Source organism: Colletotrichum aenigma (assembly GCF_013390185.1).
Source record: "Colletotrichum aenigma strain Cg56 chromosome Unknown KSG_Cg56_contig05, whole genome shotgun sequence".
Taxonomy (NCBI): Eukaryota; Fungi; Ascomycota; class Sordariomycetes; order Glomerellales; family Glomerellaceae; genus Colletotrichum; species Colletotrichum aenigma.
The window spans coordinates 418,122-446,061 of NW_023500911.1; the positions used below are offsets into that span (position 1 = coordinate 418,122).

The 27,940-nt window shown below is 53.5% G+C and overlaps 7 protein-coding genes across 7 annotated transcripts; 2 read left to right on the top strand and 5 right to left on the bottom strand.

Annotated features, from left to right (window-relative positions):
• Positions 1–1,061: 1,061 nt before the first annotated feature.
• On the top strand, positions 1,062–1,409 carry CGCA056_v007768 (uncharacterized protein; the record flags this gene model as incomplete). Its single annotated transcript, XM_037323016.1, has 1 exon — positions 1,062–1,409. The coding sequence occupies one exon, from the start codon at positions 1,062–1,064 to the stop codon at positions 1,407–1,409; it is 348 nt and encodes a 115-aa protein (XP_037178453.1).
• Positions 1,410–5,489: 4,080 nt separating this feature from the next.
• CASKIN1 (Caskin-1) lies at positions 5,490–6,323 on the bottom strand (the record flags this gene model as incomplete). Its single annotated transcript, XM_037323017.1, has 3 exons — positions 5,490–5,723; positions 5,784–6,189; positions 6,289–6,323. The coding sequence occupies 3 exons, from the start codon at positions 6,321–6,323 to the stop codon at positions 5,490–5,492; spliced, it is 675 nt and encodes a 224-aa protein (XP_037178452.1).
• A 1,536-nt stretch (positions 6,324–7,859) lies between these two features.
• kap114 (Importin subunit beta-5) lies at positions 7,860–11,189 on the bottom strand (the record flags this gene model as incomplete). The annotated part of the gene is made up of 4 exons (XM_037323018.1): positions 7,860–8,251; positions 8,301–8,425; positions 8,472–10,709; positions 10,852–11,189. The coding sequence occupies 4 exons, from the start codon at positions 11,187–11,189 to the stop codon at positions 7,860–7,862; spliced, it is 3,093 nt and encodes a 1,030-aa protein (XP_037177753.1).
• A 1,451-nt stretch (positions 11,190–12,640) lies between these two features.
• CGCA056_v007771 (uncharacterized protein) lies at positions 12,641–14,043 on the bottom strand (the record flags this gene model as incomplete). Its single annotated transcript, XM_037323019.1, has 4 exons — positions 12,641–13,285; positions 13,362–13,415; positions 13,467–13,531; positions 13,587–14,043. 4 exons carry the CDS (start codon positions 14,041–14,043, stop codon positions 12,641–12,643), a joined length of 1,221 nt encoding a protein of 406 aa, XP_037177497.1.
• A 981-nt stretch (positions 14,044–15,024) lies between these two features.
• Positions 15,025–19,670, bottom strand: gef2 (Rho guanine nucleotide exchange factor gef2; the record flags this gene model as incomplete). The annotated part of the gene is made up of 2 exons (XM_037323020.1): positions 15,025–17,357; positions 17,408–19,670. 2 exons carry the CDS (start codon positions 19,668–19,670, stop codon positions 15,025–15,027), a joined length of 4,596 nt encoding a protein of 1,531 aa, XP_037177754.1.
• A 2,362-nt stretch (positions 19,671–22,032) lies between these two features.
• On the top strand, positions 22,033–22,524 carry CGCA056_v007773 (uncharacterized protein; the record flags this gene model as incomplete). Its single annotated transcript, XM_037323021.1, has 2 exons — positions 22,033–22,148; positions 22,248–22,524. The coding sequence occupies 2 exons, from the start codon at positions 22,033–22,035 to the stop codon at positions 22,522–22,524; spliced, it is 393 nt and encodes a 130-aa protein (XP_037177499.1).
• Positions 22,525–22,928: 404 nt separating this feature from the next.
• Positions 22,929–25,526, bottom strand: CGCA056_v007774 (E3 ubiquitin-protein ligase RNF216; the record flags this gene model as incomplete). Its single annotated transcript, XM_037323022.1, has 4 exons — positions 22,929–24,142; positions 24,197–24,626; positions 24,682–25,129; positions 25,234–25,526. The coding sequence occupies 4 exons, from the start codon at positions 25,524–25,526 to the stop codon at positions 22,929–22,931; spliced, it is 2,385 nt and encodes a 794-aa protein (XP_037177755.1).
• Positions 25,527–27,940: the final 2,414 nt, after the last annotated feature.

A 27,940-nucleotide genomic window follows, 5' to 3' on the forward strand; every position in this document is an offset into this window, starting at 1 on the left:
CGGTTTGCGAGTGGTCTTGATCGAGAACAAGGCAGTACATGGTCTCGTAGTGCATATTCATATAAGATTGAGTCACTATTTGCCGGCAAAGAATATAATTACGTAGGACATGAAGATGCAGGCGCACGCTAAATGAGACCAACATGTTCTTCCGCCCTTTTCAGACCTGTCACATAGATCATACTCTTCTAAGAAACCGGACTAGCGGCAACGCAATACCTAGCATGAGGCCAAATTCATTGACTGGTATGAAGCCAGGTCTTCATAACCTGGTACAACATTTCACCCTACACTAGATGCTGCCATTACGTAGATTAAATGTGATACAAGCATTGGGTGAACTGCTTTACCTGTTTATGAAGGCGTGGTCTGACATAATCTAGGCTGAATACCCTGCCATATTTTGCCGACAAACGTTACTCTTTCAAGAAATAGTCTGAGCCTGCTGACTCTGCAATGGGCCTCCAATGATAACAATCAGGAAATCCGATAAAAGCATCGGAGGGATGGCTTGCGTGGCATCAGTGGTCGTGGTCATGATGGGAATAGTGGTGGCAGGCGGTGGTGCGGTGGTGCTGCTTATCCTTGTCGTGGAGGAAGCGGACCTCGAGCTCCCTGCGCTCGTAGCTGGGATGGTGGAAGATTGCGAGGATGTGGTGAGACTGGACAGCGTGGGAGGTGTCTGAGCTGATGATCTCGTGATTTGACTTGTTGCCGTGCTGGATTCTCCGACTGAGCCACTCGTGATGCTGCTGACTGGCGTGAAAGTCGTGCCGCTCGTGCTGGAGGTGGTGTTGGTGAAGCGTGGACCAGTCATTGAACTAAAAACCGGGCTGTTGGTCGTAGCAGGGATGCCGCTCAAGCTGGTTGCGGGTGAACTGCCGGTGATGGTATCCAAGCTGCTAACCCCTTGGGCACTGCTTGATGTGCTGCTCGAAAAGCTGCTCGCGGCATTGCTGGAGGCACTGGAAGTGCCAGCAGAGCTCGACGTACCAGTAGAGCTTGAAATGCCAGTAAAGCTTGACGTGCCACCCTGACTGGTCGTCTGAAGTGAATTCGAGATGGTATTCACGCTGCTTGAAGTGATCATCGACGTTGCCGGGTTAGAGTTTGAAGACGTGGAGATGCTCGTGATTGTGGATGTTGATGAAGTTGTGAATGTGCTTGCTAATTCAGTGCTTGTGGAGTCCGAACTAACGATCGTGGTACTCGTCAAAGTCACAGATGTTGATGACGAAATCTCCGACGTAGAAGATGTAATTGTCGAGGTCATTGTGCTGCTACTTGTCGGAGACACTATGGTACTTGAAGGGACAGTAGAGCTTGTCGACGTCGGATACGAGGAGCTTGATGAGCTAGATAAGGTTGTAGATATGAGCGAGCTCGTCGATGTCGTTGACGGAGTATAAGTTGATATTAAGGAAGGCCCGTAGACTGAGAAGAGCGTTGTGCCGCTAACAATTCCTCCGCATGATGCTGTTGCGGTCGGGGCGCAAAACCCATTACCGTATGTCTGCGTGCCTGGGCAAGGCCGAGTGCAAGGGTCCTGGCTTGGGAAATTTCTCGGTGGCGGGGATTGATGAAGACGGGATCGGGCGAATTTAGTTTTGAGCAGTAGCAGAAGTTGTCGATGACTAGAGAAAACCGCCGGTTGTTGTTCGCACACGTCGTCTGGCAAAAGGCTGGCGTGTTGGACGACGAAGTTGCTAGGAGATCCAGATTCGCGAGTCCATCTACGACCGCTCCACATCCACTCCACGCGTTCGGGGAGGACGAAAAGTCGGATAGACAATTACCCATCGCGCAATCAGGCCGCCGTTTGCAGAAGGAAGGCGAATACAGGCAACATGGGACAAGCCAATGTCAGTAGACTGCATTACAACGCTGGGAACTCTTCCATATATGTTGGTGGGGAAGGCGAAAGGAATCGCATGTGGTGTCGACTATAGCCGCTGATTCAATGGAAATTCTTTGCCCATGCAGATCTTACATCGCCGCATGCCGACGGTTTGTGATGTCTTGGTATTTGTGCTAAAGCCATACTGAAACCGCGCGCCACTAATTTAAGTCTCTGAGGATGCCTCAAGACAGGACATTCGCGTTCGAAATGATGCTGAGGATGCTTGGGAATGCGCAAAACGTGTTGGCAGTGGCAGCTCTACAGACTTTCTTCAATTTGCGTATCATCTCACTCCCTTGGTAACGGCGTTGTATTTGAGTCAGACTTGACTTTGAAATCGAGCAACATTCTAAAGTGTGTGTTCAATTGAGGTCGCATCTCAAATCCGCGTACATACATGTTCAATCGGGCCTTAACCAGACCAGAGACAATTCGGCTGCATGAATTATTTCGAAACAGTCAAGGGATGCCTCTCAGGCCTTTGTTGAAATTCACTCGTGGTATTGGTGCAGGTACGTTCTCGATATGTTAAACAAATGCCAAGGAGCTGGGAGAATACCCCTGGCTAGCTCCAACGGGACGGGGCTGATGGGGCGGCTTCAATCGGAATGATACGAGCTTCAGCTGTCGAGGATGAATCAGTGAAAGATCACTAACGGTTGGATATTGGAAGCCCGGATGACGATTGTGAGACTTGTCATATCTCACTTGGCCAATTGCAAATGCGACCGAGTGGGTTTCAATTAAGACATCAATCAAGGGAGTAGGATCTCATAATTCCTATTCTTCAAGTGGCTGACAAGTAACGCGATTCGGCGATGTTGGGTTTTGGCCGATTCCCACGTGGTTGATGCCAGTTCTCATGCCAAAAGAGTTTGGCTGTTCGGGCCGAGACTTTTGGCTAGCCAGGCGGATAGTAAATCTAGATGACAATAGGGCAAGGACGTTGAAGAAGAAAACAATAGAAACGCTACGACAAGATGAATTGTTGCATGCGTGTTTAATGGCATCAGTCGTTTGGCTGAATAAAGCGTCCGCTCGGAGAGAAAAGCTTTACCGAACCGCAGCACCGGAAAGCGGAGTCTGCTCCGGTACGTCGGTTGTGGGTCTGCCGAAGCCTTTGAGAGTCAAAGGCGTTTCCAGACTTACGCTGATAAACCACTTTTGACTATCTCTTGACTCAAACTCACAAGCTCATGCACAAGCGACGAAACTGCCAACTCGGCGCCCGATTTCAAGCCAAATGAGCCAATCACGCACCTTGATCACCCATTGGCAATCCCCGACTGACCAAACCCCGCCCAAGCCCCACTCACACGCTTCATAATGTAGAATTTGAGCCCAATTGTCACCAACAAGGCAAGATGGCCGAGCGGTCTAAGGCGCTAGCTTCAGGTGCTAGTCAAGTAATTGGCGTGGGTTCGAATCCCACTCTTGTCATTATTACGCGAGTGTCACCTCGCAATCCTTTCTGTTATTTGTTGATGTTGTGTTGATGCTGTGTTGATGTTTTTGTGCAATTGGTTTTGGTGGTGATCTGATACTTTTGACTGCCTCGGGTGAGTGAGAGTGAGATGCCCGTGCCGCGAGGGGCGATGTGGGGGGGTGGCACAGGCCCGTGCGCCATGGGCTAACGACCTCTGCCAAGTTGCGAATGTACGGCCGATTGGGACGACATCAGTGGTCTAAGGAGGGAGTGAAAACCAAGATCAAAGGATGTTTCGAATGATCCCAAAATCAATGGCTTGTCTAGGGAATTTTGGATGTCTTCAGCGAGGTCTGCGCCGCCAGAAAGTGGGGTTAGTCCCTGCGGTGGGACCCTCTTACACCAGCACGGCCTGTGTTCCTGCCTTGAGTATTCAGTGCCCTCTTTCATCAGTGGGATAACAGTGTAGGATGGTAATAATAATTCGTCTCTTTGAAAATCTCGAATTGTGTCGGTCAGCAAAGCTATGGAACAAGGGTCATGCGATTTATGGGATAATATCCCTAAGCTGCGTCATCTGCTCGTAGTCTCAATGTGCTGTGCCAGTGATGAAGTATTTGATCAGAAAGATATTTCCTACACCTGTATCTAACTGCAACTGCGGCGCTCTTCGGCATTGAATTCGAACGGATTCGAACTTGAGGTAATTACAAAGCTTCTTGCTGCGGGTACTAAGTTACGACGACATGTGCCGGCTCAGACCTATCAGCTGATTCAATTCCTCACAACATATGAATACTACATAGACGATGGAAGTGACCAGATCCGTCCTCTACTTAATAATATGTCATCTCATCTCCGCGATGGGACATAGCTAGAACTAAACCTAGCCAGATCCAACAAATGAGTAGGGGTCAAGACAGCCATGTTTTTGAAGGGAGAGTGGGAAGACCTGACGATTTGAGGGAAGCAGTCCACATACATGTCTCTGGTTTGTATCAAGTTATCCACTCTGTGGTTACTACAGCTGGGGACGTTGATCGTGCCAAAACATTGTAGAAGCGTCTGTTTCACCCCGTGTCGGTCATACATCGTGCCAACACTTGTAAAACCTTGTACGCTGACTGTGGAAGTTTGGAGGGAGGAGTGAAAGAATATAACTTCTTCTCCTTTTGGGACTGATGAGATACTGCTCACGCTCCCGTAGTACGACGCATTGTTAGGCCTCTTATTAATATGAACCTCTTTCTTGCGTATTCTCAAGTGAATGAGTGCAAAAAAGAGAAAGTCGGAGCCGCTACTCAATGTGATCGAAGACAAAATGCCATACGCACCTCGCTCAGGTCTTGGCATTGGTTTGGGCCAACTGGGGAGAGACCAAAAGAACACGATGTTGGAACCATTCAACTGGAACAAAGCCGTCTTTGGAGATCTTGAGGCAATTTATGCTGACGGATGACCGGGTGAGTCAGAAATACTCCAACCTCAGATATAGGCATTCTACTGTTTAAATTAGCATGCACAAGTCTCGTTTTCACCTGAGGGCATCGGCAATTCCTCTGCAGGCTCCGCATGTGGTCAAAAGGAAAATCACATCACGCAACCCTGAAACGCAACGTACTGCCGAAAAGCATGAAGGTTCAAAGTGCTAGTAGAGTTGACTGATGCTGTATCGTCATCGTCCTTCAGCATCTGCGTTCCTTGTCGTATACGACGCATGTAGTGAGGTATGCATATCTGCCACGGCTTACATGGAAAGGATCCAGTTAGACATAGTAAAAATCATATTTTAGAAAATAAACGATGGTCTGAGGTTTCGTTGTTCCAACCCTGGTGAGTAGATTACCAACAGAGGAAATCATTCGCCGTGCTTCATGCAACATTTCCAGTCCACTTGCGACGGACGTATTTATACCATGATTGAAGTTCAAGACTAGGATTATTGGCGCTTAGCCTGTCTTTTTTGGGATTTGCGAAGATTTGCGCCATGCGAAAGCTATGAAGACTGTCTCCACCATCGTCTGTTTGCATTTGGTCCTCTCGTTCAGGTGCAAAGCCTCGCCAGATGCTTACTTCAAAATAACTGCTTTTATTACAGAAAAGCAATCCCTGAGGTTGGCCAGGGTAAGCAGTCTTGCCATGTTACTCTAGCAGATGAAAGAATCATTCTTCTTCCTCTTCCCGTAATCCCAGCTCCTCGACCAGGTACCTGAAAGTGCGATCGCCCCCGCAGTCCTCGCCCGTTAAGCCCCTCGCCGCTGCTACGCGCTCATGAAGATGATCCTTCGACCAGCTGTATGCTTTGGACAGCCCCACCAGGCGGTTTGTTGTGGTCGCGCCGCGGTCGACAAGCCACTTGACCAAATCTCGGCTGTTGCACTCGACAGCGCGCTCGATCTAAGAAGGGTCGATCAGCCAAGTTTCATCTCTCCAGTGAGCTAATTATCGACTTGTGACCAGAGCGCCCTGTCCAGGAACATCACTGTCACCGGGGGTGTTAATGTCGTGCCCGAGCTCGAGGAAGATTGTAAGTGTGTCGTAATGCTCCTGCTTGACTTGACCAATGCCGTAGCGGGGGTAGACAGACTCTAGAGGGAGAAGCAAGGCAGGCGCATCCCAGTCTTGGTAATTGCGAAATTTCGCATGCGCGTCGGCCCCAGCATCGATCAAAAGGCACACCATCTCCGGCGACGATCTCAACGCCGCGTAGTGGAGGGCGGTGTATGATTCCATTTGTTGTGAACATCTCGTTGCCAAATCGACCCGGAGAGCGAGGAGAAAGCCGACAATGTCAAGATGGCCCGCGCTGACGGCAATTTGCAGAGGAGTCTTCCATTCAGCCCAAGTGTACTCGTGAAGAGCGCTGATGTTAAGGTATGGCCGCTCGGTAAGCAATATCTTCAGGCCCTCCAGATTGCCGGCCTCACAAGCCTAGTAGAATGCGGCTCGGCCAGCTAGATACGTGGCGTCTTTTTGCAACTCGTCTTCCGATGCCATCGTGGTATGATTTGGAGAAAGTGTCAAGAAATTGGTTTGCGACGTTGCGCGATGCCCATGGGGGACCTCTTATTAACAGGACTCAAATTCTTTTACAACAACGAGGTTTCTGCCTAAAGTGCCAAGCAACTTACAATGACAGTGCTGGGGTTGCAAGTGTCGGCTCCAGGCACCAACCAGACATCTCCACATAAGGCGTGTTGCGACCTCGATGTGGACCAGCAACAGACTCGTTTACCAGGGAGCAACTCCGGCCATGATCATTTCGTCAAATAAACACAGGAAGGCCCTGGTCAATGACGAATGAACGACCGGTGTCCCACCCTAGCCTTCACTGTCGGTTATCAGAAACCCTTCTCTTGCTATGCGTTATCTCGGGAAACGACACTTGGCAGCTGGCCGTCGGAAAACAATCTATTCACGGAATTACGGACGCCCTCATTGCGGAGATTTCTCTTCTTACTGCCCACCTTACGTCTTTTATACGACACCGTTCAGTTTCATGGGGTACATGAAGTTCTTGTCGGAAAGGCACAACCACGAAACGTCACCTTCTATTAAACCCTCTCTGCTGGAGGAGGAGGAGGTGATACAAAAACGGCCTTCCACCATAGTTGATGTTACCAGCAATTATCAACATGCCCGCGTCGGTTTCGACAGAAAGGTGGAGAAAGAAAACCTACCGCGATGACTCGAGTCTCGCTATTTCGTGGTCTCCATGCCGTGGGCGTTTGACACGAAGCCTTGAGCATGCGAGGCAAATCTGAATAGGCACGAAGAATATTCCACCAGACATGACGGCCGCGGATGATGCGGCCTCAGAGGCCGAGCATGAGAACTTGCAACTGATTGCATGTTGAGGTAGCAAAGCAACGTACATCATCTGGCCATCGACACCAACTCTACTGTCCACCATCCACGGATATTCAAAGCACTCAACTCATCACATCAACACTGTCATTCGCAACGTAAATTTAATCTAACATTATTGACGCCTCATCAGACAAAAACCAAATGTTCGAGAGTGAGCCATCATTCGTTCGCACGCCGCCAAAGCCGCGGCGTCCACCAACGGGATATGACCATGTCATCATTGGTCTAAACCCAGGTGGGGAGCCAGACAGCCGCTGCAGTTCTTCTAAAAGGGGGGTGTTGTGTGTGTGTGATCTATCTACAATTCCATTCCGTTTCGTTGCGTCGTCCCAATTGCATCGCCCCTTTTTATCAGTTTGCTCCGCGTCCCCTACGACTACTACTACTACTACTACTAACGCCTCGTCGCCAATTTGGAAGCCATGAACGGGGAACTATATATAACCCCTATACTGCTTCTCCAAAAAAAAAAGGACCCCCTAGTCCCGAGTGCCTCAGCTCTTCGGCCACAGACAGGAGGCATGCATACGAGACACATTAACAGTGCTGTTTACGCAGATTCCGCATTCTAGCGCCAGCCAATGGCAACTGCGGCTGAAGCGGATTCACCATCGACAGCAACGCCGACCTGTCCTCACCACTCCACCCATCCGCAGCGTCTTCCTACTGACCGGCGGCGTTGGCGAGTTCGTTGAGTTTGCCACGCTCCTCCTCGGTCAGCATACCATACCACTCCTGGAAGTTGGCCACGTTTTCCCGCGCGGCGCGCATGAAGAATTCGGTGAGGTAGGCTTGCGTTTCGTCGTCGCGCTGGCGGGCGCCTGAGCCCTCAATGTAGGACATGAGGTCGTTCTTAACACCGCCCAGGCTAAGGTCGAGTGTCTCGGGCTCGTCCTCCCAACCGTCGTCGTCGTTCTCTTCGTCAGCAAACTCGGCCGCAGCGGCAACGGCAGCGGCGTTGGCAGCAGCGTTGGCGCCTGATGCGGAGAGAAGCTCCTCAATGAGGACCTTGAGGATCTTGAGGGAGGCAGGGATGACGGTGTATTGGTCCGGGTCTTGGACGTCAGTACCTCTGGTTAAGCGTTGCGGTTCTGCAGTACTTACTAGCCTTGGCGCGCGAGCGCGTCATAATTCTACCGTCACTCTGGTTGATAATCATGTCGCCCTTAACCATAGTCTGGGCAAGGCGGGGATCATTAAGAGAGTAAAGCTTCGACAATGCGATAACGCTACCCAAGTCAGTTTTGCACATCAGAGAAGTCTCAGTCAACTTACTTCTGGCGAATTTCATCGTAGCCGGCGAAGCTGACAGAGTTCTCAAGCCATTTGCTCAGTACAACCTGGAGGCCAGTGTTGCCGTGAATCTGAATCTGGCTGAGGAACTCGACAACGTCGTGGGCACCAACAAGAGACAAACGCGCAAAGACGAGGATCAGGGACTGGATGAAGGGAGCAGCCTCGGCGGAAGCCAGTCTCGTGGCGACAGCCTGGAGAAGCTGAGGCAGGAAGGGACCAAGACGCTCCTGTCCGGCCTTCTCGACGAGCTCTGCCGCGAGACCTCCGACCTCGGAGGCGGAGTTGTCCTCGATGGAAGGTCCAAGCAGACGGTCGATGATGTGAAGGCAGACCTCCAGACCGGAGCGGCCGCTCTCATCGTGCCAGCCAAACACTTGGTGGTGGTCGTGCATGAGAAGGTACTTGACAGACTCGGCACCAGGGCGGAGGACCTCTCCCTCGTTGGACTCCATCAGGAGGCGGTTGAGTTTGGGGAGAGTGGCGGCTACAAAGCCGGCGGGGAGGGGCTCAGAGCCGTGCTCAACGAGCGCAGTAAGCAGCTCAGTGGCAACGGTCACGAGAGGATCATCCTGAGTTACGTTGGCCGTGTTAAAAGCCGCCGTCAACGTGGGGAGAATCTTCGCGCACAGAGCGGTGTATGAGGTGGTGTCAGAGAGAGTGCGGACAATCTCCTCAAAGGCTTCGCAGATAAGCATGGTGGCCTGGAAATTGGAGGCGCCGAGCTTCGCAACCATGAAGAGGAGGTCAACAGAGGGAACGTCTTGAGACAGGGCGATTCGGGTATCGATGTTGATGGCGGAGCGCAGAGACTCAGCAAGGGTGACGAGCAGCTCATCTGCGTCCTCCATCTCCTCAGGGTCCTTGTTCTGCATGTACTGAGCAATGGCGTTGATGATTGGAACCTGACGGTCTCCGCCGACTCGGCCGGATCTAACGAAGCCCTCCACAGCCTTGATGCACGCAACCTGGACGACCTCGGACTCCTCAGAAGTGATGCATTGGATGATGCGGTCGAGGAGGGCAGGGGGCGTCGCGAATCCGCGGGCAAGGGTGCCTCCAACGAGATAACCACGAGCTCTCAGCAGGGGTTGCTCGGATTGGTTCACGGCGAAGTCAACCAGGCCAAGATACGCCTCGGAAACAGCATCCGGAATGGGCTTCTCCATATCTTGGAAATCGCTCATCAGCATGTTGAACAGGTACAGAGAAGCTTCTTGACTCCTCCACTGGGAACCATCGCCAGGGAACAGAGTCTTTGTGTAACCGAAGAGTCCCTCCACTGCCTTCTCGCTGTACCACTCGCCAAGCTTGATGAGAAGGTCGCCGGACGCCGTACGGGCCGTGTAGTTAGCAGTGACGGACGTCTCCTCGGCCAGGTACAAGGAGCAGTCGATATCCCATAGCTCCTCCTCTTCACGGCTGATGCGAGAGTATCCGACAACCATCTTCATGACCTCGACCATCCAGGGGGTCTCTTGCGCAGATGGGTGGGCGGCCAGCTGAGCCTCGAGCTCGGCCTGGACCGGAGGCGCGCGGAAGCACTGGTTGAGGAAGTCAAGCTCCTCCAAGATCAAGAAATCGAGGGTGTATGGCAGGCTGTCGGAGTCTTCGAGACGACCCTGGGCCTCATGTCCAATATAGAGGTCTTCGTGGGGCTTCTGCAGCAGAGAGAGCTCCTCCCACACGGCTGTGAACAGGCTGGTGCTGTGCGGCAGCAATAGGTGAGGGAAGACAGACTTGACCTTGAGAAGGGTCTTGACAACCTGCAGCTTCATGGCAATGATGTGGTTCCAGCTTTCGGGCTGGCCGCTAGCGAGCTCGGCCGGGGCTTCGGGCAGACGGGTCTTGAGGACCTGGGCGAAGAAGGGATACCATTCCTTGAGGGCCTCCTCGGCAAAGGACTTGACTTCCTTCATGTGGTCCTCCTTGACGATATCCATGAGGTCGAAGCACGAGCGGAAGACAGAGATGGCGAGAGCGCGGAGGTTGGGTTTCCGGCCCTCGTTCAGGGCAACCTCGGTGACGGCCTTGACAATATCACGGGCCATGGTGAAGAATTGGTCCTCGCTCAGGCTCTCATCAATAATGTCGCCAAGAACGCGGAGGGCGCCGTGGAGCTGGACGTCGGTGCTCGTGGGGATGACGCCCAGGACGGTGGGCAGGAGTTGAGGCCATCGTTCGGGGAAGTCGGCTGACGCGATCTTGCCAATAGCATAGCTAGACGTTGGAACAATGTCAGTGACTTGTGCCTTTTGTGTGTGCGTTTGTGTGTGGTGCTATGTTTCCGCGCGCGCAATTTCATGACGAGACCGCCGCGCAGAGGGACTGTGACTCTTTGTAGATACCGCAACAGCCATACCTTGCCGCAATCTTGACGAGTCTCTTGTCCTCATTGCTCAGGGCAATCTCCAGCAGGGTGTTGCGCAGCTGGTCGCGCGCGGCGTCGGAGATGTCGACGAGGGGCTCGGAGGCGTCTCTGTCTTCGGGGCTCCAGTTCCTCTCGATGAAGAGGCGGAGGGTGCTGAGGGCGGCCTGGCGGATGGCGGTGTCGATGGAGGCGTGGTTGGCGATGTTGGCCAGGGAGGTAGGGAAAGCCGGGTTCGCGCGCGCATGCTTGAGCTCTATCTCGGCCTGCTGGCGGGGACCCTGATCGGAGCTCTGGGTGTTCGCCAGCAGCGAAACCAGCTGATCCTCCATGGTGGGCTGGGGTGTTTTGTCGGAAGGCGACACTCACGCAGGCCTATCTGTCGTGTCGATGTGTGAAGGTCTGGGATATGTGTCCGGTCGGTCGCGTGTTTGCTCTCGACCCGAATCGGTATGCGTCCCGCTTGTTGGGGTGCCCTTATGCGCCACTCGGTGTGGTGTCTATCGTGTTGGTGGGTGTTGCCGCAGGAGGAGAGAGCAAAGCAACCCAAAAAACAAAACGAAACGAAACCAATTAACTACCTTGCACCGGCACAGGTCCACGGATAGTGCGCAAGGAAAGTCGGCCCGGAACCACCTAGGCAGGATGGACAGGACTGGGTGGGTGCCTCAACCTAACGAAGGAAGCGGTCGGGTAGAAAGTGGGTTGGGTATGCGTGGTGCGGATGAGTGTGCGTATGCGTTGGTAGTATGTTTATGGGCAACGGTTGTGTGTGTGCGTGGTGCCGTCGTCTCTGGTGATGTTTCTCTCGGGCAATCGTCTTTTTTGGCGGGGTGGTTAACCGTTTAGACGCGCAGGTGGAGCCAACGAGGTGCCACAACCAACTCTCTCACAGGCCAGCAAAGTTGGCTTGTTTCCACTTGTTTACTATGGACAGCGCGCGCAACAAGGAGGGGACACCACGAGTCCACTACTGGAGAGGAGGGGTCGGCCGGCAATTTTTCAGGTGGCAGGTGCACCGCCTTCCTCCCACTACTCCATCACCTCTGTGAATCAGGTCCCCAATCCAGTGCAAGTGGAAGGAGTAGCCCCTCACTTGGGTACACTACTCCGCCTTTATTAGGTCAGCACCACCAAAGCAGGCACCGACGGGCACGGGCCGCAAAGCGGTTGGAGCAAACCCTCCTTTTCTTCATAAGGGTAGCGCGGGGTCGTCCGTTGGGGCCCTGGCGGTGTGGTGGTGTGTCTGTGTTTGTGTAGCTAGCTGGTAGCTCCCTTGCTCCCATGTACTTCCAAGAAAGGGGAGAGAAAAAAAAAAAGATGCAACAACCAGAGACATGGAGCTAGCATGTGTTCCGCCTCTTCACCGTCTATTAATGTCCGACTCTATCTGTTATTAGCATGCCCATCGCTTGATGTTAGCCGCAAGCCACGGATAATATCCGCTGAGCACGACCACCCAAATATCCAACGAGATCGCCTGGATTCCTCCTGTACTGCGCGGCTATGTTTCCTCTGTCATTCTCTCCGCCGGGTATGTCCTGGCCTGTGATTTTCGGATCAAGACAAAATCCCATGGTTTTTTCTAATACTTTTCATTTGGACTTGCGTCGTGCCTATCGGTTTTGCTATCTATTGGGTATCGTCGTCTCTCATCGATTAGGTATCGTCGTCTCTAGTTACCATCGTCTCTCTTCACCGTCATCTCTCGTCACCGTCATCCTCACCGTCGTCTCTCGTCACCGTCGTCTCTCGTCACCGTCGTCTCTCGTCATCGTCGTCCTCAATCCATTTGTCGCCGTCCACCTGCATCCTCGTCCTGCTCCTCTTGAGGGGCGTATAGATGAAGATCAGCGCCTCCCCAAAGTCTATGAAGACGGGAAGCTCGCCACTGGATAGCGAGTAGGTCCCAATTGGGAAGTAGACTTTTGTCTTCGGCCCAGATTGTAACAATCTGGCCATCGTCAAGAGCGGTGCCATTATCGGCGAAGAACTCCTCATCGTGATCTTGCGCTTCCCACATTTCGCGAGGGTCGGCGTCTGTTGCGTCAGGGCTGTCATTGATACCTCCCAGGTTGGTTTTCTTCAGCCAATGGAAGCCAGTTTCCAGTCCGTAGATTTGCTTCAATTTTCCCGCGTGCCTGGCGTCCTTGGTATCCTTGGTATCCTCGGTGTCCTTCGTCTCCTTGGTATTCTTGGTGTCCTTGCTGCTGCCTGCGGCTCTTTCCAAGTTGGTTTCTTCGTCCGGCCTCATCACGACCCATTTGTCCACGTAGCGTAGGGGTTCAAGACCGAATTTGCCTTCGCTCCACATCTTGCGCAAGGAAGGGCTCATCGTGATCATGTTTGGCAGGCGAGTCAAGGAGATCGTGTGCGCCAGGTTCCAACAAAGCGCACAGTTTGTCGTGAACGTCGTCGCCCAAGATGGCTCGAAGGGGTCTCAGAACCTTCTCCTGGATTTCGAGTCGCCGGGAGAGGCTCCAGGCAGGGACAATGCGACAAACTTGGTAGATCTGCTTGAGGGTCAGAACGCATCTGAAGCCGTCGCGCTTGAGAGCCTTCAAGCATGTTAGCAAGCTGACAACGCCAAGATCGCGAAGGCTACGCACCAAATCTCTCTGCGTGGGATTTCCAGCCCAGGTTTCCTCTTCGTATGGCAATGGGGTTTCATGAGCTGCAACTTGTCAGTCATACGTGATGCGCGTGAACGACGATGTCGGATAACTTACACCACCAACCCAGGTACTTTAGTCCATCTCCGTTCACAGACTGCAGAAGCGAGTAGAGCACATCTCGCTTCTCGCGTCTGCTTCCAATACTCAGTTTGTCTTTGAACTTAAGCAAGAGGTCGAAGTCCATCGTCAACATCGACGCCCACAAACGGGCAGATCGTAGGGTGCGTTTGTCGGACTGGTACATGGGGATGAAGTCCTCGTGGGTGCCGATGGTGTTGTGAATAGCTCTCATCGCGTCAAGGCGGTCCTCCAAGTTGGCTTTGGCGTCGTCGAGATAATCTTGACCTCTCGTTCTGCGTACAACTCGTGCAGCGACGTTGCGCTTGTAGGCCGCAAGTTCTCGGGGTGTGACACGGGTTTCTGGATCGCTGTTTCGGAGTTTGGCCTCCAATCTGGCCACAAGATCCTTGATTTCATCCTCACTGATGACAGACGCCGAGTTGGTATTCATCGTGAGTTTCGGGTGGCGTTTCTGAACGCCTTTAATTTTTTCCAGGCTGAAGGAAGTCAATACTGTGAAGATCGAGGAGAAGAGAAGGTACGGCGGTAGGTCCAAAAGTCCATACTGTGGGTACCTAGAAGCAGGGTACCTACCAAGGTCCGCACTAGGGTGCCCTGTCAAAGCAAGCCAATCAAACGGCGGCTTCTCCTTCGTCTGCGCGATGATGGAGGACGACGGTACCCAGGGACGACGACGAAGATGAAGACGGAAAAGAAGACGATAACAGAGATGGCAATCGTGGAAGCCCCCTCACCGCACCCAAAAAAAAAAAAAAAAAAAAAAAAAAAAAAAAGAAACGAAGGTGAAGGAGCGACAGCACGAAAGCGGCAACGGCAGGAGCCCATGAACAAGCTCACAAGAGAAAAGTAGTTGCTCTTCTCAGCAGGAAAACAAAGGGTCTTCACCCGAAAACCACGAGCAAGGCAGGACACACCAAACAGCATAGCAAATCACACGGGTCAGCCCATCATTAAACTCACATCTCAATTCATCCACCGTATACACATTCCACATGCTATCCGTCAGCATATCCATCCATCCATCAATCCACACAAGACCCCGCCATCTATCTATCCACCCACATCCCGTTCATCCAAGTCAACCAAGCCAGCCCAATTCCAATCCCGTCCATGTCAGTGTCGGGCCTGCTTACTGCCCACCTGCCTGCCCAGGCCCGACCGAAGAAAAAAAGGACCCAATTCTCCTCCCGGAGTCCCGACCCAAGGTGAAGGTGCCAGGTCGTGCGAAATGAAAGAGACAAGCCAGGAAATCAAACCATGGTAGTAGTTGCGAAAAAGTAGTTAGTAGTACACCCCCAAGCCCTGGACTCGCTCGCAACGCATATTTCCCGAAAAAAAAAAACGCCACAAGAGCATACCGACAGATTTTGGCCTAGCTTTAATCCCACACCGTTTTTTTTCTCCAAGTTGACTAGGCGTCGGCCCCCTTCATCAGAGTCCGAAGGCTGACAATCTCCCGCTTCAGCCGCGCGTTCTCCTTCTTGACCCGCGCCGTCTCTTCGCTGTGCTCACGCAGGCTCCGGAGGAGATCCTCTTTGTCCTCGCGGCCCTTGCCCTTCAGCGCCTTGACAATCTTGCCGAGCTCGCTATTGAACTTTTCGTACATGAGCTCGTTCTCCGCCGTCGCCTCTCTGTAGAGCTGATCGATACTCTTGACTTTGGTCTCCGACGCCTTGAGAGTGCTCTCCATATCGCGTTGTATGGACGTTTGCCGCTCGGTGAGCTCAGTCATCATGTTCGGGATCCGCTCTTCGAGAGTCTTGACAGAGTCTGTCAGCTTGCGCAGGTCCAACGTATCGGTGCGCCCGCCGAGACCCGAGTTGACCCGTGACATTTCCTCGGCAATCTTGGAGAGCTCCGACTTGAGCGACGCATCGACATCTTCAACGGCCTTCTTCTCCGTCTGCAACCGCTCCCGTAGCTTTTGTGGTGACTGAAGGCGAAGCTTCCCGGTTCCTGGTGGCTTCCCGGGGCTGGTGGATGGTCGCGGGATGGCATCGCTCGAGTGGCTGCCTGTTGTCGGACGCGCAGGCCTAAGTGTGGGAATATTTGACGTTGAAAGGCCTCTTCCGTGCCCCTTAGGCGTGCGGCTTGGCGTGTTCTCGCGGTCGAGAACTCCAGGGGTGTGAGGCGTGCGGGGAGTGTGGAGGATTTGGAGTGGATCTGGTGACGCGGGGTTTTCCTTCAGACGTGGCGAGATCATGCGAGGAGACCGGAGACTCGAGGACGTTGGGCTTATTGGTATCCTTGAAGGCGACGGTATCCTTGGTGTTGAGTTGAACTTCTCTGAAGTCTGCTTGTTGATGCGTAGCGGCATCAACGCCTCCTCTATTTTCTCTTGTGGGTCGACAATCGTTGCTGCTTCCATCAAACTTCTGAGGTCAGAGAGCGAGCTGCGGCGCTTCTTCTTGGATGACTTGGTGGGAGGTGTCTCAACTTCCGGCTCGCCAATCGTTTCCAAGCGCATATCGAGTCGCTGGGAGCTGGGTGGTCGAGGGTCTTCATCGAATGCGCCAGCTATTGGCGGTCTATCGCGAGAGCCGGGCCGCCTAAGCTTATTGGGACCAGGCTGCGTGCCAGTGCCAGAGTCGATGGACCTTGCGCGTGCAGACGTCATCTTGGACAGACTAGAACTTGAGGCTGCATCGGCAGACGCAGGGTGACGGCCATGTTTGCTAAGAGTTCGCCAGACGGATGGCCGCTCTGAGTCGTTCTTGCTGTTTTGTCGCAGAAGGGTGTCGAAGCCAAATTTGCGGCGGATCGAAGATGTGTTTGAGGTGAGTGAGCCTGTATGCGACTTTCCGCTTCGAGAGTTCATAGACTCGAAGGCTTGCTGAACGGTGAGATGGATACCGCCGGGTTCATCAAAGATCCTGTCGCAATCCTCCACCAGGCGATCCAGAAGGTTGATGTAGTTTTGCGCCGTGCCATCATGAACCAAAAGCTCTGCAAAAGAAACGGTCAAAATGCCCCGGTCGCCGTCGTTACCGCAACCGTCGAGCAAATCGGCAAGGAGCTTAATGAGAGCCGTGAAAGCTCGCTGGTTCTGGGGCGCCATATCCTTGAACATGAAGTTGACAAAGTCAGCAAAGTTGCCAGGCACCTGTCGGTTCATGCGCTCCAGCAACGTGTCCAGAGCCTGCTTCGTCATGATGGGACCCATTTGTTCGCACCAAGCGATGCGAATGAACTTCTCAAAGGCCACAAATATGACGTCCGCTCCCAGCTCTGATGAGGCGTCGAGGTCGAAGGGGCTTTCAATCAGACGGTTGTAGAGATCATTGACAGAAAGCTCATCCGCGACGGATCGATTCAGCAACATGCGTCCGACGATGCTACCCTTGCGATTTTGCAGACTGGCAACATATCCCGTAAATGTCTGCTCTAGCCGCACTAACGGGTTTTCAGGACGATCGTCGCCTGCCATCTTGATGCCATCCTTGCCCCTGGCTGAGCCAAATACGGACCCTTGATCGCTATTTGCACGAGAGACGGGCGGCGGCGGGAAAAGATTCGTAACGGGTGTGCGGTTGTGCTTGGGTGGGCTGTGTGCCTCGGTATTCGTAGAGCCGCCCCAGATGCTTGAGAATAATCCCTTGACAGGCGACGAGGCAAGGAAAGATCTGGTCTTCTCTGCTCTGGTCATTAGAGGCAGTCCCTTGAGGATTTTAGTGTAGTATGAGACCAGGGCAGGCGCCAAGCGGAGATTCGATGCGTTGAACTGCAAGCTGAGTAGTTGTATGACTGGGAACAAGGTCAATGAAGTTCCTTCAAAGAGCATTAAGAAAACCTACCCCGTCGTGTGAGCGTTGGCAAAAAGTCGTCCAACGCCACATCGTCGGCAAATTGCCTGCCGTTCAAGCCAGCAGTCTGCATGTTCACCTTCTTCAGGTCACCGCTTCTAACGTTGACCGTAATTTCCACACCGTAATGGCCAATGGGTGCTCCTTTGGTACCCTTCTCGTGGTCGATGACGATGCGGATCGGCGCCGGCTCTCTGCGTCCTTCGATCAACTGATCTGCGCCCTCTTGGAAAACGGCGGCGAAAACTCCGAGATTATTGTCTGGCAGCCTGAAAGATCGAAGAGACCAGCTTGGGTCTTCGCGCTCCTTTTCCGAAAATCGACCTTCGACTCGCGCTTTGACGATATCCTCTGTCCATTTCGATCCCTTCGCCTCAAAGCTTTCCTCAAGCAAGAAGCACCGTGACGTGACAGCGGTGCCAGTAACCCATTCTCCAGCATGCGCTCCCTTCATTTCTTGTGTCGAGGTCATCCAAATGAGCGTGCCATCTGCGGATTCGCTGAAGCGTACGTCGGAAAGGCTGTGCCAGCCGGTGAAGGCGAGTTCGTATGATGCCTGACCACCTGCAGCATTGGTCATGGACATTAAGAGCCCGGCGGCCGACGGTTTGTCAATCTCACGAAGGAGGTCTCGTCCACACATCGGCTTCGGACCCAGCTTCTTCAAGATGACGAGACAATCTGAAAACAGGAGAAAGATGCCAGCACGCTCCGACATTTGGGGTGGGTCAAGTAGCCGGTAGGGTGCTGGGAGCTCAACAAAGTCCGCCGCAAGCACCAATCTTCCCACCGGCTCAAGATCCAAAGGCCAACTCTCAACCAGATTTCGTAGGCGACCCGTTACGTGTGGTTTTTCGGGTACGGGGTCGTCCATTGAGCAAATGTTCGTGATGATGTCTCGCGCCTTGAGCATCGGCTGGAGCGCAGGATGTGTCATTGGGAGACACTGGACGATCTGGTCAATGAGCAAGCTGTATCGAGGGAGACGCTGCACAGGCTCGATGAGTATGGAGCGGACCGTTTGCTCGCCCTTCTGGATGACCCGTTGTCGGAAGCTCGACTGCTCATCGAGGAATGAGTTGAGCAAAGTGGGGAAATGCTGACTTGCCCGGATGTAGTCCTGGTAGCAATCTGTAAACTTGGGGAACCACTCGAGAAATATTCTCGCAATCGCCAATGCGCCGCTGGGGTCCTTTGCTTTTGAGGGAGATCCCAGTCTGGATCCCGTGAGCGCAACTGTGGTCGTCTCCATGTCCTTCAGCGCCTCGTCCTCAGTGTCGTCCATGATCTTGCGCAGCTCCTGCATGAACGCGGAGTTGACCTGCAGAATCTTATCTGCTGATGCGGGAAATAATTTCTCGAGCTCATCTTCGGATGGGCTCAGGCTGCCAGCGTCGCGTTGTCTCGCTGATTGCCTGAACTCGTCGGCAATGTGCTTGACCAACTCGTTCAGCTTCAGGACGTATCTCTCCTCGGTGTCCACCAGCTCTCCAAGCTTCATCCTCAGCTCCACCTTTTGGTCCTTGGAGAACGACTTGCTGCGATTCAGCGAAGTCGGCTTTGACGGCGCTCTCCGTAACCTTGATGTCGGCAAGAAGACAGGCTCTCCAAGAAGCTTCACCAGCGACGAGTACCCTCCATACTGTCGCAGCGTTGGGTCAAGAATGTCGTCCTCGTCCTCGGGCACCTCCTCCAAGTCCTCCGGTTGTAGCGGCACTATGGAACCGGGCGGTAGGACAAAATCGATATCGACATTGCTAAGGTGCTGGGTCTGGAGGGCCGTCTGCAGGGTCTCGAGCACCTCGACCGTGTTCTCGCTCTTGATCATGTTCTTGGCCAGGTCGGCGGCATGTTGCTCTCCAAACAGGGCGGGCCCACTTCCTGGCCGGCGCCCCCTCGTGGTCGGGTATGTGTTTTTGAGGTGATTCTTGACGACCTCGGGCAGCTCCTGGAAGTATTTGTACAGACCGAAGGCGAGGCCTCGGTAGATCTCGTCACCCTGCCATTCTCGAGGGAGGTGGTTGACGACGGCGTAGAAGGGGGAGTTGGGCTGGATGGTCAGGCGCGGGAAGGATTGGAAGCCGGCGGGGCTGTAGACGTGGATCTGGACGCGGGAGCTGTTGAGGGTGTAGTTTGCGGTGGTGGAGTGGCCGTGGAAGATGAGGACGGGCAGGTGGCCGAGGAGGGGGTCGGCGGCGTGGTAGAGGGTGAGGTGCTCGGCGGACAGAGCCAGCTCTTCCGTGACACGAACCATTGTCGGGGGCTGCTGCTGCTGCTGCTGTTGGCGATGGGCAGTCGGTCGTTCGGTCGATCGGTCGGTCGCGTGGTCTCGTCAATGGGCCAGGGTCATTGCTGACGGGGCGGGCGTACAAATCACACAAAAGGGAGAGAGCAAAGACGTTGAACGAGTGTGACTATGCGTATGTAGGTGTCGATCGCGTCGGGCGCAATTGTCGTCGCTAGAGCGAGTGGCGGTCGGGATGAGTCGCAGCCGGGGGCGAGAGCGGCGACAGCGGCAGCGATAAGATCGCGATGCGACAAGCGAGATGGGACAGCACCAGCAAATCGTAGAGTAGAGTAGACTTCAAGAGACAAGAAAAAAAAAAGTAATTAGGGACAAAAAGAGTGTGATGAAGAGGCGGCGAGTGCCAGTCTGGTTAGCGCGTCAAGGTCAGCAAGAAGCAAGACTCGAAACTGCCCGGAGAAAGATGATGTTGTGTCGGTGTGAGTTGGCTGGCGTTGAGCTTGGCCGGGGTCGAGTCGAGTTGAAGGTCGTCGGGTCGCAGGTGCGGTGCGGTGCGGTGCGGTGCGGTGCGGTGCGGTGCTGCTGCTGCCCACCTCACCTCTGTGTGTGTTGTGACGGTGGTGCTGTGGGTGGAGACTTTTCTGGGCGACAACAACCACGACCTCAGCTACGGTCGCAGTCTGCTCAGTTCCTTAGCCCGCTCTGGCCTAAGGTAGCGTGCCTATCTATCGCAACGATAGTCGCTGGGTAGCCTGTCCGTGGGCTGTCGTCTGTCGCCGTGCCAGAGGTGTCAGTTCGAGTGCAGTGGTCAGTCTGCAGATTGAGAGGTGGTTGGTACGTGGGGCGTGTTGTTGTTTGTTTACTGAGAGCTTTTGGTGGTTGCGTTGCTGCAACTGCAAAGTCCAAGCCCAGATGCAATGTTAAAGTGAAGGGTCCAGAGAGCAAGGTACCACAATGACAGGCAAACCCTGCTCACGTCTTCCTTTCTGTTGTTGATGTTTCTTTGTTGACCGAGATGCCATGCAGTGAAACAGGAAACAACGCCTTATTCTTTTTCGCTTCTTCCCAGGCACCTATCTTAGTACGGATACTGCCCTCCCTTTGCTCCTCTTCACCGACTCTCCCATGCAACGACAAGTCCGAGTCAAAAGAGATGGCGATGGGGAAAGTGGGAAAAGAATGACGACAAAGAGTACAAACAGGGCAATTGGGACGGCCAGGTAGTGTACCGGGGGGGCTGGGAGAAATAAGCGACCCGATTAACGCCTCACTGGTTGCGGCCCAGACCTTTTTTTCTTCCTCCCCTGTTGTCTGTGTTGTTTCCGACTTTCGCTCGTTTCTCATCAGTAGCTATTACTGCGCATGCGAGAGACAACAAGCGGACACGCGACTCGAAAATGATCAATCCACTGAAAAATTAGACAAAAAAGACTGCCCGACTGTGCGAGCCGCGATAAACCTATTGACGGGGGTATGCTGTACTATGCCGTCGCCTAGGTAGGGAGCCTGGGTAGAGGAGAATTTTCATCAGCGGCTGCTCTGAGTGGTGTTGGTGCAAATGGGATGCAGCTGCAGGAAGCAACACCACCACCACCACCGCAGCGCAGGTTCGGTCGGTCCAGACCAATCGATTGACAGCCGTCACACCATGAAACATCCTCTCACTTCACCGACGCCCCAAAGCTAAACGACGCCAGAATCAAATCTCACGATGTATTCATTCACTCAAGGCAATCCAAACATTCAAACACCCAATGATGCCAAACGTAAACAACAAGAAAGACCCAAAAGACCAGAAACGTGACCCGCTCTCAACCAGCAACAGCCGCGCAGCCTTAAACAAGGAACTCGGCCCTAAAAAAAGCTCACCTGGCCCGTGCACCGCTGCGATCCCCTCCTGCTTGGGAGAATGGGAGGAGCTTCCCGCCGCATCCAATCTCTGATCCCCAATCTCGTCCCACAATCCCTGCCCGCCTTCAAGTCTGTTCCCTGTCCCCAAATCCAGACTTTTCCCCGCACCCAATTAGACGAAATCTGATTCGACTTCAAACGGAGCAGAACGCTGGAGGGGAAAAGGCAGCAGCAGAAAAAGAAAGAAAAAACCCGACCACCACGGAAACCAGCAACCGCCAACCGTCACACAGACATCCCACCCAAGAATCCACACCACAAATCCACCCAGCATTCCCACCGCGCAACACGTGTATCCCCCTCACTGAAAGACAGAGAGATGCGGATAGACACCAGATCTTGAGTCAAACCAACACGTGTAAATCACCCACACCCGCTAAACCAAACCCAAACGGACCCCGAAAAAAAAAAAGGCAGCAGTCAAGTCTCAGAGCGAGACAAACAACCAACAAAAAAAAATATGGCTAGCCAGGACCCCGGCATTCCACTAACCCATGCCCCGGACGGCCGCGTCTACAAGCTCATGGAACTGCCCCCCGAGCTCGAGGCCCTGCTCGCTGCCGACGATGCTCCGGTGTAAGTCATTATTCAGCCCCTCCCCGTCCCCGTCTCCCCTCCGCCCATCACCCGCGTCGCTGAGCCGCATCACGAACGTCAAGCTCATCTACGGCACAGCATCACGCTCAAGTCGACAGACACAAACGCCCTCCTGAAAACCCCAGATAAGACGTACAAGCTGCTCCAGAAAAATACGTCAAACTCCCTCATCCTCCTCACGCCCCATTCCTCCGTGCCATCCACCGAAGATATCCCCACCTCCGGTCTCGCCGCCATTGCCACCATCCACGAAACCATCGAGCTTGTCGCCCAGACGGACCCTCAACCCATCTCTAACCTCAAAAACACTGGTAGCAAGGGAAAATGGCATGAAAAGTTTGGAAGAGGGCGGTAGCTCCGTAGGCGTCACCATCGTACTTCACATACGCAGCAGATATGTTACTTATTAAAGCGCTGTATTAATACCAAATCGGCTGTCGTCTCGTCGAGGACTACTTGATGATACTCGTAAACAAGATACCCCCAAACGCCCTTCCAAAACGCCTTCAAGGCAACTGTAACAACAATGCAAGTCCAAAGGATCAAGTTGCCAACGCCATGCTTGGATGCTCTCGCTCCTCAGCTCAAAGCATGAGACCAAACCTCCAGAGTGCGCAACAGCGAGCCATCTGCTTCCTTCCAAGGAAAGACATCAGATGATTTCGTCTGATGATCTTCGCCTCAGCCCCATCAATCTTCTTATATGAATGAGATGAGCAAATCCGTATACCAGTCTCAGAACGTACGGCAGCAAGGGACCTAGTCGAGCTCCAGGGGGTTATCTCTAGTTCTCCCGAGCTCGGACGCATCCCTTGGTTGCTGAACCACATAGTTCACCGGATTCCCATAAGCATTGTTGCCAAAGTTCATGCCACCTGGCACAGGAGGGTTGTTTGCCTCGGCACCGAACAGTGACATCGGATAGGAGTGGTCAATGTTGGCGGGTTGCTGAGCCATGAGTCCCAATTCGAAGCCAATATCGAGTTCGAATGGATCGATCCCCCCGCCAAATGGCGGCATATTCAGTTGATTCCATTTGTTGTTGGCGACGGCATCAGGAACCCCGAAAAGACCATTCACCGCCTGCGGGGCGGCTCTGGCCGCTGCGTTCGGTACCTGCCTTCCAGTATTGTGTCCGTCACGATGTGGCCGAACCACATGATGTTGCGCGAGTGGCTGTCTCTGCTGGGCAGACTGGTTACCATTGTTGCCAGCCTGAAACTGATACGCTGCTGGGGGAATCGGCTGTGGGAAAAGCGGTTGCTGAATCGGCAGAGGCAACTTTGACGAATACCTAGGAACCACAGGATTGTAGGGCGCCGCAATTTGTGGACCACCGACCGCAAGATTCTGAGCTCCAGGCAGTGCATTTGCTCCGTGTTGTAGAGCCATCGCTTGCTGTATTGCCGGCTGGGCTGGTCTGGCCAGGCGAACCGGCTTGGGCTGCTCAGGAGGCTGAGCCTGCGATGGGTTTTGCGCGATGGCTTGATGAAGACCTAGCCGATTGTTCCAGGCGGCCTGCTCGCCGGCAATTAGAGCCTGGATTCTTTGCTCAGCAGCTAGTGCGTCTGGATCCAGATGCAGTCTCATAGCTTCTCCGACCGGGTCGACACCTGCGTGCCGACGCTGGACTACTTGCGGACCTCGTTCAATGTGTGCCATACTTCGGGTTTTCTTCTCCCCCTTCGTGACATGCTCAGACATGTTGAATTTGAGAAGCCCTTCGTTCAACTTGGGCTTGGCTGCTAAGACCTTCTGGCGGGCTTCCTCCTCGGCCTGCCGAACTTCTTTCTCGTGGCGAACCTCGGTCTGTTCGAAGAGGGGGCAGTTTCCCTTCTTTCCCCCTCTGGCAGCGTCGTCAAAGTGATCGTATGCGCAAGATTTAGAGCAAACATAGCACTGCACATTTCTGCATCCTGGCCTGGTGCAAGTCATTTTGTTGCAGCCTTCCTCTTTAATAAAAGGAGTGCCGCCTGCATAAATCATCAGCAATCAGCTCTCGCGGCTACGTCTCTTGGGAAACCTACATTTGTTGCATTTGCGGATTAAGGCTTCAGACATGGCCTCCTCGATTTTGCGACGTTCCGATATTCCGCTTTCGGCTGCGGCCTCCTCACATGTCCGGGGAACATGTGTCTCTTCTTTACATAGGCGGCAGCTGACGATCTCGCATTCAGGGTTGGCACACCTGAACTCTTTGTCCTCCTCGACTGGAGGGCAGTCGGCGGCGTATGGACAGAACGGACATGCTGAGAGATTCTCGAAGCCTTGGGCTTGTAGAGCTGCTTCAAATTCTATGCGGTCAAGCGCTGCTTGCAGCTTGTCGTCGAGGAAGATCGCCCGCTGGGAATGAGAGAAATCATGGCTGCAGCCGTCCATTGACATACAGTTGAGTTGAAATCTCGCGAGTCCAATCGCTGTCTCAGCGCACTTTCGCGCGCAAGCGAAGCAGAAATACTAATGCAAAGTTAGGTCTGCAAGCTTCCACAAGAAGTGTATGATGTCCACTCACGTGCTCAGCGTCCGGGTTGTCGCAGTGAACCATGCGGTTCAGCGGTTGTTCGTCGAAGCAGCAGCCACATTCAGCAATAGTTCCTTCTTCCTGGGCTTGCTTGAAGTTATTTTCTTCCTCGAGAACTTTGGCCCTTGCTGTGTTCCGCCTAGACTGATCTGCTTCGCATACCTGCCGAGCAGCCCGTAGTTCCTCGAGAGCTCTTGTCCTGTCAGGAGTTGTTGAGTCGCGAATAGTCCCATCTAAATTCGCCGGCTCAAGCTCCGGATTAGGTGGTGTTCTGGTTTTCTTGAACTCGAAGTGGGCTTTAGTTTTGCCTGATTTCCAATCGCGGGTGATCTCATCCAAAGCGAGATATGTCTGCATCAGACAATTATTGTGCTCTGCTAGTAGTTTCGTGATACTCTTGATAGTAGCTCGCGGGAAGTCTTGGGAGAGCACTTTCTTCCTGCATCGGTCATTAGCACCGGATCTTCCAACGTCGACCAGTCTGAATGCCATGGTTTTGGGTGCATCGGGTTGGGTTTCAAAGGGGGTCGCATAAAAACTTACGAGATACTAATGTAGACATGTGCTCTCTCCGGAGGACGATTGGCGAAGTCGTAAAGTTGCCGTACCTTGGAGATCTCATCCTTTTCTGCCGGAGACTCGCGTTTGCGCTTGAGACTTTTTGAGCGGGCTTTCTTGGGATATGAGGAAGCGCCTAGAATCTCCTCGATGATTTTGTCGACATCGTAAAGAAGCTCCGTGGCTGTCTTCTCGAAGTACTCGGGGCAGATATCCGGGAAAACGGCAAAGATCTGAGCTGCGCAGTCGCTCTTGATGTTGGCCTCGATGTCTGCCATCTGTCGATAACTGCGAGGCTTTGGTTGGTTCGCTTTTACGGGACCATTGGCTTCTGGTACGGTCGAAAGCTCGTCCTGTCCAGGGGGAGGATGTTCACCGATTGTTGGCTCTGCGAGCACTGGCCTCTGAGCTAGATTCGGGGACTGAGGGCGCGGTTCAGCAGGTTTGGCAACACGGTGAGTGCGTCGAAGGGCAGGCGAACGACGAAGGGTGCGAGCAGACTCGATATCGGCGACATAAGAGCGCAGATGCGCAACCCGGCCAAACAAGCCGTTCTTCTCTACGCGGCCTGGAGGAACCGGTGGTGGCTGTAATGGGGTAGGCGGGTGATCTGGGGGTGGAAGAGGTTCAACGGCGGACGACCAATCCGGAGAAGCGGGACGCGGAGACACCGTTTGAGGCTGAATTTGGGATCGTGGTCGTTCGTGCCGTTTAGACTGTCGCCGCAAATTTGGCTCGAGATCTTTGCTCTGTGGACGGTCAGCGTCTGCCTCGCCCTTCATAGGCCGGCTTGATCCCAGTCCCATGGTGCTAATAATGAGATACAACTTCTGAGGTATTGGAGCTGGAGAAGGGCTCACACACGTAGCAAGCGAACAGGGATGTCGAAGGGGTGTTTATGAGTAGAGGGGATGTCGCTGGTGGCGTGGAGACGGCCGCAAGAAACAATATTCGGGAGGGGTTGATGGGAAAGATACTTCTGCGTTGGGGCGCATGACAAAAATGCGATGTTCAACCCTTTGCGCCTTTCAATATTTGTAAGGTGGATGTATGACAGCGCCATCGACGCCATGGCCGAGCAAGAAGGTTCGGACCCTAAGTGGGACGTTCACGCCAGGGAGAAAATGACGGTGATATTGAAGAAAACAAAAGTTGCCAACTTACCTGGACGAGCAACCCGTCGAAAAGGCAGGCGAGAGAGAGCCTGATATCTTGGTGGTGATGAAGACTCGGAGAAGAGCCAGAGGCGAGGTCGGTCTCGAGATGGATATGGCAGGTCGAAGGTCGCGCTGGTGAGACGACTCAGGTGGTCAAACGAACGGAGAGAAATATCAACGGCGGCTCAAGTGAATGGATGTCGATGGAATGACGGCGGTCAACTCGTTGTTGCGAAGAAGAAGTATACCTGATATCAAAGGCGAGGTCGTGAGGGAACAAACAGAGAACGAACGGAGGCAGCTGCAGAGACAAAAAGGTGAGCCAAGGCAACTTCGCGGGACGGCTGTGGCTTCCTCAGGCGAGTCCAAGTCGTTGAGGTCCCAGGGCAGCGCAAGGCAACTCAAGGCGATCGCGAGTGAAGTTGAATGAGGAGTGCGCCGGTGTTCCCTTTGCGATGAAGACTTTAGAAAGCGCGGGTGGAAGGAAGGACTTTGGGCCCGACAAACGAAAATCGACCTTGGGAAGTAGGTATGTGTCTTGGAAAATAACCTGCTGCCGAGTACTAGGCAAGAATTACGGCAGGAATAATGATTCACAGTCCGGCGCCCCGATTGTAGTCCTCTCTTTCAGCCTCTCCCTACCTTAAGGTAAGAACCGCGAGGCTCCGACTCCGTCTCCTGGTCGCCTCGAAACGAACAAAAAAGTATTGGCCCGTTCCTGGAGATGCACGCGGCCTCGATGCTTCGTTCGATCTGCAGCTGGCTCGTCGATTACCAGAGATGTCAGGTTACATCCGGTGACCAAGTATCTTATTGTTTATTTAAATCGCAGATGCGCAACGGCCGAAATGCGCATCCGGATCGCGGGCGGAAATATGAGGTGATGTTGGAAGAATACAAAAAAAAAAACCAGAAAAAAGGGTTAGATGGGCCGGTGGATCGTCGAATATGCCCCGGGAATTTGGGAACGCGAACGCTCTGAGCACCCTGGACGCCCTAGTGCCGCCTATCCATGGGTCTTTGCAGGGGAGGGCCCTGGGCGACCTTTGTCACCCATGATCGTCGAATGGATATCTGACTAACATCGATACTATCCAGATCCAATTCTAAATGTATTGAATCGATAGCAGCCGCCTGCGGTGCGCTCTCAAAGCACGGAAATCATTTCGACATGATGGCATGACAGAAGTTGCCTCTTGCCCAGCTTTCGACAGCTTTAATATCTCTCCCAGCTTAAGCTACAGTTGATAAATCCGCAACGACATAATCAACCAAGTATCCGGGTTAGGCGATTCGCAGCGCAGCAAGGGCGTGGCACCACCCTGGCACGCCTGGCATGTCATCTTCATGTCTCAACTGGTCACCTGCTACAAGTCCGTATGGGCACTCTCGACGTCGTAAATCAAACCCGCTGCTGCCCCCGCAAGCCAACACATTTCAGCATAATCATATCGGGAGCGGAGGCTTTCTATTGGCGACAACGAATGACATGTCTCGTTCTATGCACACCCAGTCAAACTGGGCTTGGAAACTTC